Source organism: Python bivittatus, unplaced genomic scaffold, assembly GCF_059951505.1.
Source record: "Python bivittatus isolate LINGU-HERP-01145 unplaced genomic scaffold, Pbiv_v1 ctg000980_np1212, whole genome shotgun sequence".
NCBI classification, from domain to species: Eukaryota; Metazoa; Chordata; class Lepidosauria; order Squamata; family Pythonidae; genus Python; species Python bivittatus.
The window spans coordinates 51,654,811-51,672,500 of NW_028277125.1; the positions used below are offsets into that span (position 1 = coordinate 51,654,811).

General features: G+C 35.9%; 1 protein-coding gene across 4 annotated transcripts in view; it reads right to left on the reverse strand.

Annotated features, from left to right (window-relative positions):
- Window positions 1–1,523: 1,523 nt before the first annotated feature.
- GPAM (glycerol-3-phosphate acyltransferase, mitochondrial) overlaps window positions 1,524–17,690 on the reverse strand; it is a 42,067-nt gene continuing 25,900 nt past the window's right edge. For 3 of the 4 annotated variants that reach the window (XM_088131778.1, XM_088131776.1, XM_088131777.1), the window contains 9 exons: window positions 17,616–17,690; window positions 14,453–14,523; window positions 12,380–12,644; window positions 12,102–12,244; window positions 10,602–10,679; window positions 8,651–8,791; window positions 6,965–7,154; window positions 6,797–6,855; window positions 1,524–5,838 (listed from right to left, as the gene is read on the reverse strand). The exon at window positions 17,616–17,690 is cut by the window's right edge and continues 41 nt beyond it. In XM_088131778.1, the coding sequence (XP_087987904.1) occupies window positions 5,722–5,838; window positions 6,797–6,855; window positions 6,965–7,154; window positions 8,651–8,791; window positions 10,602–10,679; window positions 12,102–12,244; window positions 12,380–12,644; window positions 14,453–14,523; window positions 17,616–17,690 (1,139 nt within the window). In that variant the 3' untranslated portion in view covers window positions 1,524–5,721. The remainder of the gene's footprint in view (window positions 5,839–6,796; window positions 6,856–6,964; window positions 7,155–8,650; window positions 8,792–10,601; window positions 10,680–12,101; window positions 12,245–12,379; window positions 12,645–14,452; window positions 14,524–17,615) is intronic. The other variant, XM_088131779.1, reaches the window with a different exon arrangement.

Sequence of the window (17,690 nt, forward strand, 5' to 3'; positions counted from 1 at the left end):
CATGCCATGTAGGGCTTTAAAGGTGAGAACCAACACCTTGAATTGGACCCAGAAGCAAACCAGTACCCAATGCAGCTCACGGAGCAATGGTGTTATATGGGTCCTTCTCTGGACCCCAAAAATAGCTCGCACAGCTGCATTCTGGACCAGCTGAAGCTTCCGGATACTCTTCAAGGGTAGCCCCATGTAGAGTGCATTGCAGTAGTCTATCTGGGAGATAACAAGGGCATGAGTGACCGTTCGAAGGGCATCCTGATCCAGGAAAGGGCGTAACTGGCGCACAACCCGGAGCTGTGCAAAAGCCCTCCTGGCCACGGATAATTTGCCTGGTCTATCAAAATAAAAATAATAGTCAGTGATAATTTTGTGAAGGCCACTTCCAAGATTTGAGAGGCATGTTTGGCTCTGGATCTGCAACTCCAAACTTCTATAGGCATTGGAGGCTGCTGTGGTGTCAACTGCATCACTCCCCGCCTCCCGCCCATATCTTTAACAATTAAGTGTACGGGCTGAATTCTTTCAAAGGGCCTCCAATGTAACTGGTTCCATTGGAAAAGCCTCCTTATTCTTTGAGAAATATCAGTCTTTACAATGTGAATGTCTAATCGATAAACATGATTTCCACACTTTACCACACTTCAAGAGAAAGCAAGACAAGGTAAGAAGTGCTCAGTTTAACCTTTTTTAATTTGCTTGAATAGGGTTGCATGCTTGCAGAGAAAGTGATGGATTTAGCTTTTCGTACACCCCTCATGTATCCCCAGTTGCAAAGAGATACCTTTTACTATCTTTGGCAAATATGACTCTCCATGGATACAGACAGCCTAACTATAGTAATCCATCCACTGGTATCTTCCCAGTTAGATTATTTCAATGGGTTATATATGGGGCTACCCTGGTGGGATGATTGATAGTGCTCTCCCCCATCATCTTGAATTGTATATAGTCTTTTTATATAGAATTATTGGTTATTTTAATATGGATATTTATATTTTTATTGATTTTATTGTTTTGGATTTTAATTGTGAGCTGCCCAGAGTGGCCCACTCTGCATATAAATTTAATAAATAAATCCAAATAATCTATTTAGTGTAATGAGCAGTGAAATCATTCATTGGAAATAGCAATTTTGAACCTATCAACTCCAGCCTGAAAACCATTTTTTAGGCTGATTTCCACTGACATTTCCCATATGTCCTTTCCTGATGGTTATCATCTTGGGAGCTTTTCTTTGGGTGCTACCACTCTATAGTAGTCCTTTGTATGTCCAGCCTGACAACATATATTCAGGTGACAAAGACCTTACCTTTTGGCAGGCATGTAATGATTCTATCAATTTCTACTTCCAACTTCTTAAAAATGCTATCAGCTATATTCTTATTTTTTTATTTGGTAGTGCTTTTGTGCTATGTTCATGAACTCTTCATGGGACATTGCTACTACCATATTTCATTCAATGAAAAACTGAATTCAAGTCTGGTTAATAGAATGATGTTATGAGACAAATTGAATTTCACAAAGACTGAAGGATTAAAAGGTGTTTTAATTTGACATCCAATGACTTTGCAAAATGCTAGACATTTACATAGAAGGGAGCCTAGCAATACAGCCACTATCAATAAAAATTAAGCTTGACACACACATAGCCAGTAATAGTGTTTTCATTCCAGCTTAAGTCTCTTTTCTCCAATTAATTAGAACATAACCTGAGGGCTGTAGCCAAAGGCTTCCAAATCCAAATCAGTTATTGATGAACAACCACTTTTCCAGTTGGAAGAGAAAGAAGAAAATCCTGGTTTATTCCTAATCACAGTCCTTTCAGGGCAATAGATTTATCTAAGCAGTCTTCAAAGATTTTCCCATGGCTTATTATGAACAAAATACATACAAGTGTAATATGAGAATCATCCAAAAATAGCTTGGTGAAAAGACCCAAAGAATTTTTCCACAGCAAATTACTTACATGACACTCCAAAACTTGGATGCAACCTCAAGGGCTTTGCAAAGGCAACTGCATAATATAAAGCTCATTCTGAGCCACTGACTTCACCCTAAATAACGACTGTCTTTCAAAATATTATGCTTTTTTTTTTCTTTTCCAGATTAGGATCGCTGGATTAAGAGTATCACTCTCCTTAATATAAAATATTAAGTCACCTTAATACAGAATACAGAATATTAAGCCACGAGTCACAGGAAACCTTGTAGTCATCTCATTCAAACCTCCTACTCACAGTAGGAATCCACTAAACCACCCAAACCTTCCATTTGAAAACCTCCAGGAAGAATAGTAACGCAATGTTTCATCCACAGAAATACACAGTGATACTGCAGTTGAGCTAGAGGCCAATTTTCAACATGCTGATGTTGTGAGGCCAAAGCTCTGGAGCTCTTTTCAAACTGGCCTTCTTTCTATACCGGCAGTGAAGAAGTGCATCATGCTCCACTATTCTTTAATTTTCTTACACTTCTAATTCTTTTGTGTTGATGTGGCTTAAATAGACTAATTCCTGAAGTGTTGTTCAACTACCACCTAAACCATTACTCTGATTGGCTTAAAAAAGACAATTTAGTGCTAAACTGGTCAGTGAAACTCTACTCCTGTAGATGGAATCCAGTTAGAAGAGTATTGTAGAGCACAGGATCTGCTACTAAATCATACTGTGAGCAATGGCCTTATCCTGCCCCAAATTACTTGGCCATTTAGTGCTTATACTTGAAGATCAAAACCGGCTTTCCATTAGCGAAAAGATATCACTGCCAAGCATTGTAGAAAGCATAGTGTCTTTAGGTAGACTAATACTTTCTTACTGTAAAAGAGTGGATTGTGATTAACTATTTAGTGAATTGTGGGTTTTTTTTCCTGCAGAGCAATTTCTCTAACAGATGATCATCAGATGTATCAAACTTAGACAAGACTGTTTCACAGAAAACATCAGGAACCAGTAGGGAATGCTCATATTTTTTTTCTATTCTCTAAAGACTTAGTCGCATTACACCAAAACAGTTTCAATTATTTATTAAAATACAATGACCGTGCAGCTGTGCTTCTTACAAAAGAAACAAAGATGTTAAAGGGAAAAAGTAACGTTAATAATTTTCAAGACTTCATTTGGTTTCACAAGCAGAAATAGATACCAGCTACAGTTTTTTGTTTCTCTTCTGCAATTCTACCCTAACCCTTTATCTGTTAAAATATCATGCCAATATTATTAAAAAAAAAAATTATACAGGCAAGGTAATTGGGAAAATCATGTACACTTAAGGATTAGAGTTGTTACAACCATGTAATCTTAGAAAATCATTCACTGAATGGGTAACTTTATCATTCTACACAGCAGACAACAAACAAATGTACATAGAATGTTGTCCTTTAGATTACCATGTTATTTTTCAGTAAGTTGTCAACAAATGCATTTTAGTATCTATTTTTTATTTCTAGAACCAGAATTAGGAACCATAAGGTTTTTTTAGAACTGAAAATGAAGACCCCGCCTTAGAATAGTAAGATGACGGTTTGAAAATAACACCCCACAAAAGTAGCATTCTATTTAGCAGCTTTGTAGTAAAGAACTCGGTGCTTTACCTTCATGGAGAAGCCAAACTAGGTGCACATTCACATCCGTGCCACGAACCTCTGCCCCTGAACAACACTCCCAGATTCACATTTCTGCACATGCAAAATCTCTCTGCTTATGACACTTAAAAACATATTTTCACATTCAGTAGTTACAATACACTGCATCTCTCTTTAATTCAAATGAACACTGCCACCAGCTAAAGAATATTTTAATAATGTAATAAGTTATCCTCATGAAATGACAACTAGCAATTATTTTCTAGTGTCCAAACTAATTCCTAGCCCCTCATTTCTTTAAATTAGACAGAATATTTTCATTAAAATGAGCCAAATGTCATTTACAATATATTGCTTGGCTCTATTTTATAATACACAATCTTAATTCTATTAATACAATAAATGTTTACTGAACTACAATAAAACTACAGGAAGTTATTTATTTACAAGCACCTACTATCTGACCTTAATTGGAAGCCATCATCAGTCTTTAGAAATTGCTATTCAAAATACATTCAGTTTTAATGAATACTTCACATGAGCAACAATAATTGCCCTATGTAGCTAAGTTTAATAGAACAAGTGAACTTCATTTCAGCTGCTATCCTGCTGTAAAAGAACAAACAAATCAGATTTTCTGACTATTGCTGTCATTGATCAGATGCAACTTTGGTTCAAATATTTATCTTAACATGTTTTAAAGCACCTGTTTTATGATGACAAATGTGCATAGTTGTTCCTGTCATTCAAAACTGCAGGATAATACTGAAAAAAAAAAAAACCATTGCAATGTTTATAGAAAATACTAGCTTCACAAATGTGGAGTAAACCCAGAATCAAGTAGACCCAAATTAAAACTGCCCAGAAGTTCTGTATCAGAGTGAAAGTGGTATGCTATTAGTATTCAGGCATTAAAAAAAAAAAAAAGCTAAAATGGATTTTCATAATCAAACTATTCCTCAACTTCAGATAAGAAAAAAAAAGAATGAAGTTGAGAAACAGTGTTAACACTGCAGTGGCAAAGTTTCTTCAAGGAATAAGGCAACAAGTTGTCTCTCTTAAAAATAAATGCCTTGCTTATTGCTTCAGCTGATATAATGTGTATGAGCCTGCAGATTTCATTTTGTAATCCAGTTTGGAAGATATTGCCTTCTATAAGACTATCCAAGAATAAGTTGCATGCAATTTATGTTATCATATTATACACTTCAAAGTTCAAATTACTCATGGGTTTGAGCAGTATTGCTTGTAAAAGCTTTATGATAGCAAACCACCCTCCATCCAAAATTAATCAAGATTAGAATGAGCTAATGTATTTATGAAATGCTTAGATTATTTCTTGAATTTACAGGGCTTAAGCCACAGTTATTTCTGAGTTCCAAATGCTTGCAAGGAGAATATGAACATTACACTTTTGGTTTAAATGCTAATCAGGAAAAGCTTTGAGTACTTTTGGAGACAAATCCATTTCATCTATTTCTTTAGTATGCCAATATATGAGTTCTGAATTCTTATGTGGGAGAAAGAACAAATCTTTATACTCATATTTTGCTACTTGGAACACATTCTGTGCAGGTTGTTTGCTGTTCAACTGACTTTAATGAGATCCTGGTGACTACTTTACTCCTTTTGTTTACTACATTACCATACTAGTCAGTAGAATAAAATATTATATGCCCTTTCCGACCCCCCCTCTTTAATTTTCCTAAAAACCATTAATTTGCAGTACTGAATACAATGAAGTAGTTACGCTGACAAAGCTTCTGCAAAGTTCAAATATTAATCCAAATTATTTTGTGCAGTTCAAATCTGGCAGATTGCTGGCAAATATATGTGTGCATTTGTCAATGATTAGTTTTGTAGCACATGTAGTACTTTGCAAAGTAAAACCCGTAGTACTGGATACAGAGTCATGGAAAAATCTGGGGGTTGTGCAAACATGACTGAACCTGTTGGATGTTAGCAATGTGTTTGAATTCTAAATCTTGAAGTCCCATATATGCGTATGTAAGAAGGCACTTGTCTTCTTATGGCTTGGGTCAGATAAGGCCTTGCCAAAAATGGCACTACTCAAACTATGGAAGCAGAAGCAAACCCTGAAGCATCACATTCTCCAAGTCTACTAGGAGAAGTTGAGAGATATTCTACAGTACAATAAAACTCAGAATAAATTCCAATAGTTTTTGCCGATTACAATGAGGTAGAAAAGTACTGCTGAGTTCCAAAATGCTCTCTCTCTTCTGTTTTGTCTCCTTAAATACCTGCAAGAAAAAAAAAAACAGTTTCCATAGTATCTTCTAGGCACATTGCATATTTGTCAACAATAATAATATACATTGATTCTATGTAGGTAACAGACAAGAAGTGTAGACAAACAGTTCTGGAAATCTAAACACTAGGTTCAGTCTTAATCTCACAACATCAGCTCTTGTCTAAGTAAATCAAGTAACTATGAGCTGTTCTTGGCCTGACTGAAATAGCAAAGGAAGTTGTAATCTGGGGTAATAATGGGTAAGCAAACTCTTATTTTAACACAGTTATCAATGTGTATGGCACTTAGCTATATGTATTTAAAAGTGTTCTACATTCTATCATTCAAAAATAAAACATTTCAGTTTTTATCCTATTAGATTAATTGCAGAATATTTTCCCCAGAAATGGCCGCTTAATTTAACAAACATATTCAGAGACACAGTAATACTCTAACATAGTATAATTTGGATAATTTGAGTTAATAACTTGAATTAGCAGAGCCCAGAGGTTGGAACATGATGCTCACAGGCAACAGGTATCTACATGCATTCAAAATTAATTAAAAAAATGAAATGGACTAAGTGTCACAAGATCATCACATTTAATGAGGTGTTAGTGTTCCTGCATCAGTCCTCACAAGACAGTAGGCACTCATATGCAAGATCATGCAAGATCTCATGAAAATCCCCACATTTCTCAAAAGCTGCCAAAATTTGGGGTAGTTTATTTTATGGGAACACACACCACACGTGATGATGCCTAGTACCTGAAAAGATTGGTGCTCTTTAATATTGCTAAAATTTATCATTTTATATTATAATCAGATTAAGAATGAACACATTAAAAAGTAAGAAATGAATAAGTAAAATTGATTGCATACATTACATGCATACATAACATTACATACGAAGGATTCATGTTTAGGTATGCTATAATCATTATAAAGTAATAAATATCTAGACTTACCCCCATGTCTTTAAAGACTTTAACTGCATTTTTTGCAAGGCAATAGGTGGCACTCTCAGCTGTGAATATAATATTAAAATTATATTGTTAATTTATAGACTTAAAAAACCCTTGGCTAAATATAAATATATATAATTAAATCTACAGAAAAGTAACTATTTGACATACCATACACTGCAGCATTCTTTTCTGTTCTTGTTATTAAGTATTTGTGTAATTTTTGAAGATATTCTGTTTCCCTGACAGGTCCACTGAAGTTATGGATGAAGACGGCGGCTGTACTATATGCCTCCAGTAACGGCCCTAGCAGCTTTTGCAGGAAGGTGATGTACTGCTGGTGTTCCTGTGACTGGCTCACCTGGTAAGACAAGCATAACACTAAAAAACAACAATCACTAACAATGGAAGATGATGCAACAAAAGCTGTACACAGTGCTGGGTCCACACACTATACCCCAGACATTACCAAGTTTGGGGAGGGATGCCAGGGAATAAACTATGGTTTGTCTTAAGTGGTAAGCTATTGTTTAAAACTAGGATTGTTGTTGGCTTATTGAGTGCAACTCTGGTTTAGCACAAGATGCAAACAGGAAACATGGTCTGCTTTGTGGCTTCCTTGTTTATTTGTATTTGTTTGTCTCAGTATTTTGTCCTGTGCAAGCCTCTAATCAATCCACAGAGACACAAAGCAAGAGCAATGAAAAAAAGAAGGCGAAAAAAAGCCCCATGACTGCTTTTTCTGTTTTTTTCTGGGTTGTTCACCCAACTGTGGTTAAAACAATTGTGGTATTGCTACAAGTTGTAATTCAGCAACACATGGAAATCATAGGATCTCAAAATCTGCCAAAAAGAATTCTGGACTTATTTCTTAGAAACAGTCTCAGTTCTCTAAAGAAGAACCAAAATTAACTGATCCAGAGACATTCTTCATTTTCCAATAGAGGAACAAAGTCAGTCTGACAGCTGTAAGTGCTTTCAAAATAGAAAACTTCTGAACAGCTGTGAATATGAAACCATCAAGAGTTGCTCCTAAGTCAAGATGGACACCTAGGAGAGAATGTGGGTAACTGGTATTAAATTTGCATTGTGTCATAATTTAAGAGAAAAATTTTATAAAATTATATATTGTTAGTATATGATACCAGAGAAATTAACAAAAATCTACAAAGGTATTTCAAACTAATGCTAGAAATGTGAAAAGCATGAGGGAACATTTTATCATGCATGGTGGACTTGTGAGAAAGCTAAGAAATTTTGGATACAGATTCACACAATGTTGCAAAGGAATTTAAAAATTAATATTGTGAAGAAACCAGAATTCTTTTTATTGGGACAATGAATTAGAAAAGACATGGTAGACTGATTTTGTCAATGGAAGAACAATGAATTTCCACAGTGAAGGAATGGATTCTGAAAATGTCAGAATTTGCAGAAGTGGCAAAATTGACCTGTCTGGTCAGAGAAAAAACAAAAAAAACTTTTCTGAAAGATTGGAAACCTTATATGGACTTTTGCTGAAAGGAGAAAGAAATGAAATAATGATTTATGGATTTGAAGATTAAGAAAGATGTGGATTAAATGAGGGGCTGAAGGGATCTGTACAACATCTAAGAGGGAGGAAGAGTAATAATTCCTGTAATGTAATTATTAGTGGAAAGGAAGGTCAGAAGTTATTCATATATTTCTAAATTTTACTTTTTTTATTTTCTCTTTTTCATTTCTTGCACTTTTTTCTTCCCTTTTCTCTTCCCTTCTTTTCTTTTCTTTTGATTAGTCTTTTATTCTAGGTAAAAATTCTTAATAGATATAAATAATTTTTTTAAAAAGAATTGCTCCTACAAGTCTATATAGTACCTTCAAGTAGCAATCCCGTTGTTCTTCACCAAAGTCACTGTCTTCATCCTCCTCATCACTCCTCCAAGACAATGGCTCTGGGATATTCTTTTCCCAGTGCTGTTCTGTAAGGCTAGAACTAATATCCTCCTGTTCATCCTGCTTAAAATAGAAAAATAAAGCAGTAAGGATCATAACATTTATTTTTTTTTTTTGCCATTTTGAATACTGCTTTTGGACAGCCACCAAATTTTTTTTCTAGTCACGTCAGGTGTTAGCAAAGACCCAACTATTCACTTCCAAATAAATCATATCTCTCTCTCTCTTTATAAACCAAAGATGCTGAATTAACTTTGCACAATTAATGACAAAAGTTGGCTTGCATTCTTCTCACTATTATGCTTTTCACTGAAAACAAAGCTAGTTGTTAAAGACAGTTCCTTTAATATTAAAATCTAGGTGTTACCTGTCACTGGAAACATCAGTTTGCAGAAAGCCTCTGCTGCTGAATTTCATAGAAATGGAACCAATTCAACCCACTACAGAAATATTCTTCTAGTATATTTTGTGCATTAGGTTTTAAAAATGCCTGAGGTGTTTTAAGACTTTTCACAATTCCAAAATTTTAAATAATTCCCTCTATAGCAATTTTCACAAATACAAATATTTGAGCTTCATAGTTTGATAGTTCCAGCTCCCAGAGAATTCTGTGCTACAATCACAAGGATGCTTCCTATTTTTAACCTATATAATTAATACTTGGAACTAGGAAGACTGAGCTTGTATGTGCTGTTCTTTTTACTTGCAGATTTCTCCAGTTCACTTGCTCTTGGCTAAGTTTTTTGTCCTTCCCCAAAATTACTCTAGTTAAGCTGCTTCTGCTGTGCTGACTTTAACTACTGCATTTTTATTATTGTATTGTTAGCTGCCTAATTAGGCCATGGATGAATCTATCTATCTATACACAGACATATATGCACGCATGCCCATATTCATAGTCTCATACGTAATGATATCTCTTCATAGTGCCAGAAAATTAAGCACCGTTTGAAAAAAGAAAGAAAATGGTACCCACCTGAAGCTTACTGAGATCCCTTTAAGAATGGATTTTTTAAAACCAGCAACATAGGAAAGGATATACAGTTCCAAATTGCATCTAGACAGCACTAGGAATATTGGGTGGATTGGTGGATGATGCGTGGGGGCTGAGTAAAAATATGGTGCCTTAGAAGATACTGAGAAGATTCATCAGTCAGACAGTCCAGTGGATATACACTGTGAAAGCAAAAGCAATCTGGCTCCTGCTCCAACACTTTGTTACTGATAGAGCATTTGGGGAAAAAGAGGTCTTTCAACAGAACCTAACACGGCCACCAAAATTTATGCCATTCAGCAAGCTGTCTTGCTAAGTGACTATAGCTGATCTCCCAGGAAGGGAAAGAAAACCTTTGGATGTAATAGATCTTTGTGTTTAACAAATCCTCCTTCACACAAAATTAATTTCTGTCTAGTTCTCCCTACACTAGTATCAGGATAATGTCCTTAGACTAATCTCTAGAAAATTTGAATGCTTTAATCTAAATGATTAATAGTAATCATGAAGATTTATACAATGACGTTAATGGACAAATAAAAGCATTCCATGCAAGGAACCAGTATACCTAAAAATCAACAACAACAACAAAACAGATGTCTGATTTCAACTCCTGAGCTTAAAGGAACTGAGTCAGACAAGCACACTGGAAAAAAAACCAACCAATATATCGTACATTTAATAGCCAACTTAATTCTTAATTCCTTGCAGGTATAGAATGCTGAACATTCTAAGGACCAAAAGTTATCTTGAGTTGAAGAAGACTTTTCAAAAGATTTTCTGCAGTGAAATGAGTATAAAAAATTGCCGAACATTATACTTCCACGCCTACAAATACAGAATTATCCAGATACATATAACACACCATCAACATCTTACCTCTGCTACTAGGAGAATTCCATATTGTATGAACTGTTCAATTGCTTCATGGCATACTTGACACAACAGCTGACAGGGCTGAACAGGAAAACAAGTCAGGTCACTCACTTATGACAGTTCTCTCTCAATGTACTATTTTTCTCTATTAATTACTATTTTTGAATACTCTCTTGCATAAAATGAGCAGGAATTTCTTCTAAGAAAAGTAGATTTCATTAAATGGAAGTGTTAATTTCCTCTGCAGCTACCTCAGGTCAATAATAGTTATATGTCTGGAACAGGTAGTAAAGTAAATGTGTAGCTCACATCTGTGGATGCATTTGCAAGAATGCTTGCAAATTTTTCTGTATTTTCCTATTTCAGTGGAAACACGGCTAATGCCTATGTTCTAATTCCAACATATTTTGAAACTGAGAGCAAAAGAAGAAACAATTACAGAATCAGATTGCTTGAAGGCAACCTCCCTTTCTCCCATATTTTGAGACTCTATCTACTGCTTAAGGTTTCAACTCAAAAGCTATTCCAGAAGGTTGAAAGCTTATCAGCCATCACTTATCTCAATGTGTGACATTTTCCTATTATTTCAATTATTGCTGAATATTTTTCTATACTGCTTGCTCCAATCTGCTCTCTTTTACGCTATCAGCTCTAATGCTTGACACAGATTATCTGTCACACTTTAAATTAGGGCTTGCTTCAACTTGATGAAAAATCCAAATCCTAATGCAGAATGGATTGGTTTTTAACTCAGTAGACTGTTGGGTCTAAATTGCCCAGTGTCTGCTGGAAATTCATCTATTTAGCATCTCCTCTAGTATGTAATTCATAACCACAGTCTGCCGATAATATTAATACTTGAGATCAAAAAATGAGATTGATTAGACAATGTTTCATGTGGTTAAATATATATCGTGACCCTAGTTTTCCCCACTTTTCCTCAGTTTTTCCCCCAGAAAAATACTGTAGTTTTTTCAGCATCTCTTTCCTTTACTCTTGGAGGAAAATAAATTAGAATTATTGTCTGGATAAAGTATTTTTCCACTTTTATACACCAAATATGCTCTCACAAACAAAGCAAATTATATATAATACATTTTGTAAAGTAAGAGAATAAATCTATCTGTAAAGGTATTTAAAAAGAAGTATGAAATATATATCAATTTTTCTCTTAGCTTAAAACTTTCAGAAACTTTACATTTCTAGACGTCTATGTGTGTTATTTATTTATTGTCTTCGTCAACAGTCTTCCTCTTTTCTGGTCACATTTTGGACATAAGATGTGTGTGATATAAAGCGTGCTTGTCTGCCACTTTTGTGCGTAAAGCACACTGGAAACTGCTAGTGCTTGCAACTACCTGTTTCTCTGCCCTTCTTCCTTCATCTCCCCTTTTTAAGAACTCCAGTATGCTTCCATTGGACCCTCAATACTGTAACATAACACAGATGATACGGTGGTAGCAGCAGTATGTGTGTCATGCAAATTTGCATCCAAACACTTACCAATGAAACAGTTCCTTCATTAGACAGCAAATAACAGAGGTTGGCAGCTTTTCGGACCAGCTGTTCTTGACTAACCACATTGGGCAGAATCCCACTGATACCATTTCTATGCCTTTTATTCAGTAAAGCATGAAGACTACATGCTGAAGCAAAAGAAAAGTTACATTCAAACTTACGCTTAAATTACTGCATATGTCAAACCCAACCTCTTAAATGGTAACCACAACATTTAGCCACAGTATTTCAGGCATTAGAATAAGGACAGTTTTAGATCATACCAATGATAGCCTCTTTGAAGAAGACATGCAGTATCCCATTGCTATAAAAGCTGAGTTCAAAGACAGCAGGAACAGTCGTGCTGGGAGTGATGAAGAACTCATTATTCCGACTGGTGTTTGTGATAGTTATACAGTTCCCTAACAAATGGATAGCATGCATGACAATATCTTCAGAATTCCCTGAAAATCCCAAGTCGTAGTCCCGAGCCAGGACCTCCTCCTTCATGGAGAAGAAATCTTCCACCAGCTTGGAAAGATCAATTCCCTAGACAAAGTATTGAAGTCAATAAGCTGTTTTTAAAAGTTAGAAAATCTTTTATTTAAATCTGTCAACATTTCAATGCAAACTGAATAAATCTTGGCTGTAACTGCGGTAAGTGTGCATCTAGGTAACATGATTAAAACCTTCTGATAATCTAGATACTGTGTGCCTAAAACTGATTATCACTTTAGGCTGTGGTGCCACCAGTGAGTTTAGTTTAGATGAATGTAGCTCTCCAATTTAGAAGTAGCAAGCTGAATGATAAGCTCTCCAATTATACAAGTCTCCAGAAAAGAAGCTTGTTTGGCCACATTTTTCTTTCAGAAACAGCTGAAGATGTTCCTATTTGCTAAGGCAATAAGGGTGACAAATACTCCAGGATTAGACTGCCTTTAAATTGGCCTATTATTGGTTTTAGTTTTCTGTTTTCTTAAAATAAACATAGTTTTTAATGTTCATATTTTTTGTTTTAATCACTGTTGATTTTTTATGATGGTTTCATTTAAGATCTAACCTACAACTTCCTTTTGTAGATCATTTAGAAGGAAGAGTACTACAGAAATAAAAATAAATAAATATTGAAGGAAACTCAAAGAAAGACTCAACATTATGTATATATTGGATTACAACTTGGAACCCTAGGTTAAGAAATCCTAAGTAGGATTGCTTAGAGTAATTCCCAAGGAAAGTTGGTATGATCCTAGGCAATACTGAAATCACTTTTTATGATGCTTAAGAATCGTGGCCTGAAACAACATATTGGAGGGAAGGGGGCATTATAAATATTTTGTTGGTTTGTTTGCTTGTGTAATGGCCATGAACAACTCTTACTGCAGATCTATAGCTTTAATAATGTTTTACTGTTGCATCTTTTGTATTTGAGAATTACAATATTGAAACTGAAAAAAATGCTAAAAAATGTTAATCTATTGTGTAACTAGCAAAGAGACAAATAGCCCTCTCTGAAGCATTGAAACACTGAGAAGTGCTTTTCGTCTTCAGTTTAAAGGTTCAGTTATTTAATCCTGAACATGCCCTGCATTCTCCATTAGAATTCCTCAAAGGCAGTGTTGTCCAAACTTGGCCACTTTAAGATGAGTGGACTTCAACTCCCAGAACTCCCCAGCCAGCATGGCTGGCTGGGGAATTCTGGGAGTTGAAGTCCACTCATCTTAAAGTGGCCAAGTTTGGACAACACTGCTCAAAGGAGAAGGAAGGTAAAGCAAATGAAAGGCAGGATTGTACTATGGAACACAGCAGAACAAGCAGCTTAGATAAGCTTGTAGGAGTTACATTCCACAACAATTCCATAGGTTACTCAACGTTATGTATATATTAAAAGCTTCCTCTTTAAAAGTGTTCCTCATTTTCAAAGAAAGAGAAAGATTAGGTTGCTTGAAATTTTAAATCTAATTTGGCCAGGAAAAGAAATAAAGTAACTCAGCATAGCACTGATTTTGAAATTAATATCAGAAAAAAAAAGAAAAAAGGAATGCAGCTTTATTGCTTCTATACTGAAATTTATTTCTTGACACATTATAGTTATATATTTAGTCTGTGTCATACAAGAATAATTAAAACAAGTTTGATTTTCAGTAGATGACTGAATAAGTTTAGGTTCTTGCCCTATTTATGAGAATAGGAATAAACAATTAACAAAGTCAGTTTACATATAGCTTTTGAATGCACCCTATTCCTCAACAAACTAGATAAGTAAGATACAGTAGGGATGACAAAAGCATAGAATATATTTTAAGTATTGTTGGGACTTTGCAATTCTATTTATGAATGCAGAAGCACAGCAGCCTTACCTGTCTGTGTCGGTAGAGCAGCAAACAGGCAACAATGTGTGTTGACATCACAGCACATGATTTGTTAGCAGCTAAAAGCAAACAGAGTAGAATAAAGATATACTGGCACTTTGCATTGCAACTGAAGGGCTCAGAAGGCAACAGGAACAAAATGTCAGTCACAGATGAATTAAGAACTATGGTTACACTTTGTTTTATACAGAAAGATTTTCCATTTTCAACAAGGCAACAAGGCAGCACAAAAGCCTCTCTACCGATCAAAATGTTTACTATTTATACAAAAAATCCTATATTTTAATCCATTGTAACATTAAATTAAATTAAATTAAATTAAATTAAATTAAATTAAATTAAATTAAATTAAATTAAATTAAATGGCACTCAAAAACTGAAGAGTGGAGGTAAAACAACAGTGAACAAAGTGTGTCTGTCAGGTCTGAGGACACTGGACAAGGGTGGCCTGATGGAGGGGAATGGAGGCAGAAACAATGTAGGATCTGTGAATCCCTGGATATAATTGTCTCAGGTTGGGAACTGGAAAAGAAGAGGTCCAATGCGTCTGTAAATGAGTGGCAGAATGGTATGGAAAATCCCATTCTAGAGTAAGAGAGCAATGTTATATATCTAGGTGTGGTGGGGCTGTTGAAGGGTTTTAGCAGACAGCTCGCCACTCAAGGGATATATGGTGGTTATTTTAAAGACTGTATGGTTATGATGGAGTGGGGGGAAGGGAGGTTGGGGGAGCTAGAGGGGCAGAGAAAACAGGGAGCTAAATTTTCATGGTAATGGGTAGAGGGAGGTATAAGTAGGAATTGGTGTTCAGCATATTGTTATTGGAGAAGGGAATCAACAACACTGCAAGTTTCTACTTCTGGTCTAAAGCTAACAGTAAGTTTGACCTTTCACAGGTACATACTCCGTGTTCAGGCCTACACTGTCATGATCAAAGCAGCGAAGTGAGTTTCCATCTCTACACTTACTGTGTGCACAAACTCATGGCCCACAGCCCTGTTCATGATAACCTGTTCCCAACTGGGCAGGAATGGAGGGAAGAGGCCTGCTGTGACATGACTGACAAATCATTTCTGAATAAATTTGTGCATATATGCTTAGAGTCAGATGCCACTGGAACAGATTCTAGCTTGATGATGGGAGCAATGTCTTCCAATGATACCTGATATGTGTTTGATTTTGTGAATATTAATGAAATGTACAGGATTCTCTGTAATGTGAGCACTGCCACCTCATGCTGGATCCAAGCTACTCCTGGCTCCTCTAGGTGGCTAGGGAAGTCAATGAACGGCTGAATTCAAGAATCATTCAACAAATGATTCATTGATGGAGGGCAAGATGACTTCAGCCTTGAAAGAGGCAGCATTCTGACCTTTACCTCAACACTTTAAGAAATGGTCTCTTGATTCAGATGTCAGATAGCCAATTATATAAAAGCAAGATATTTACCAAATTTTATTTAACATGATGTATTGAAAGGGAAATAAACTTGGTTACAGAAATGTCCATTACTGGCTTTGTTTCATTTTAGAACCCCGTTTATCTTTCAGCTGATTAGGAGGGGAACTTCTTCAGTTTCATTCTAACAGTCCTTCTACGACCTGGCTGGCTAGCTGCCCATTTCCAGACGCATCCCTAATTCACAGGACTACAAGGAGGAGGAGGAAGTGCAGCACGATCAGACTTGCAAGATCTTGTTATTACAGCCAATCTCAATAAAAGTGGTTTTAGGGTTCCTATGGCATTGGTTTCCTGGTCTAGTCTACCTAGAGGGGCTGACATTAATCTTGCAAGTCTCATTATGTTGTATCCCCTCCCCTTCTTATTGTCCAGTGAATTACAGAGGCCTAAGTCATTTCTGAATGTTGTCTAGTTGCTCTGGACTTAAAAAATGTTTCAGCCTCTTTTGCGTAAGTAACGGTTCTTGCATATTTCTATCAAGGTCGTTACCTTACTCTCTATCCCCAGCTAGCCTTATTTGGACCATGAAGCCCTGGCAACAGTAATCTATGTCTCCAGTAACTCTGTGTATCTCCACACAGTTAGATTACTATAACACACTATAACTATGGGATTACCTTTGAAAACAAGCCAGAAGTTACAGTTGGTACAAAATGCGGCCAAAATATTTCCAGGCAACTATCACAGTCATATAACATATTTTCCAGTTGCCACATTGGTTATCTACTGTATTTCTAAGCTCCAGGATACCTATAGTTTCTAAGTCTAAGCTATGTCTAAGCTCCAGGATACCTACCCAGCATATACAGACCCACCACAACTGTGAGGCCCTCCCCCAAGTGGAATTGGCCACCCATGTGTGCATGTCCCAGCATTACATCAGACAAACATGGACCCAAAGATAGCATTTCTCCATAATGGCTTCCATGCTACACCCTAGGGAGTACACTTAGACACCTCTTATTCATGTTTCACTAGGTATTAATGATTGTGCTATTTAACTGGCCCTTTGTGATTGATTTCAGTGGTTTTCTAATCATTTTATAGTGACCAGCAGTTATCACTTGAATAGCAGATGATCTACTATGCTATAGTTCTGTTGTTGATATGATTGTTTATGTTTTAACTTTGTAAACTGCGTGGGGTTATTTGACTTGGGCAGTATATAAATTCCTATAAACAAATAAGCATAAGTTTCTTAACTCGACAAAGCTTTTCATTGGTAAAAGCCTGTTAGCAACATTGAAGAATATGCATTCCATCAAGAACAACTTCAAGATGGAATGTGGGTGTTGTTTTGATTTCATTTCTAAAAGCTATACACTGCAGCTATTATTTATTTTATATGAACTCAACTCTGAAACATTAATTTAAATTGTTGAAGAACACTAAGATGATGCTATTCACACATTAGTCTTCTGTAAGTAGATATGGCTTGCTACCTATACTAAGTGCAATCCAGAAGGCATTATGCCACTCTAGGAAATGCAGACCATAATCTGATGCAAGATTCTAAAATACAATAAAGACAGTGAGCCTGGTAAAGAGGCTTATTCAGAATGACTGAATTAAAGACTGTACAATTTTAAGACAAAAAAGAAGAGAGGATACAGGAAGAGCAAAGCCATGCTAGTTAGAAAGTTGAATGCCACAGAGAAAATGCAGAAAGAACTCCCCACTAAATACTTACTGAACATTATGTGTTCTGCCAAGTTAGCTATTAACTGTCTTCTTGGTGGCTCACAAGATAAATCCCTGGAATCAG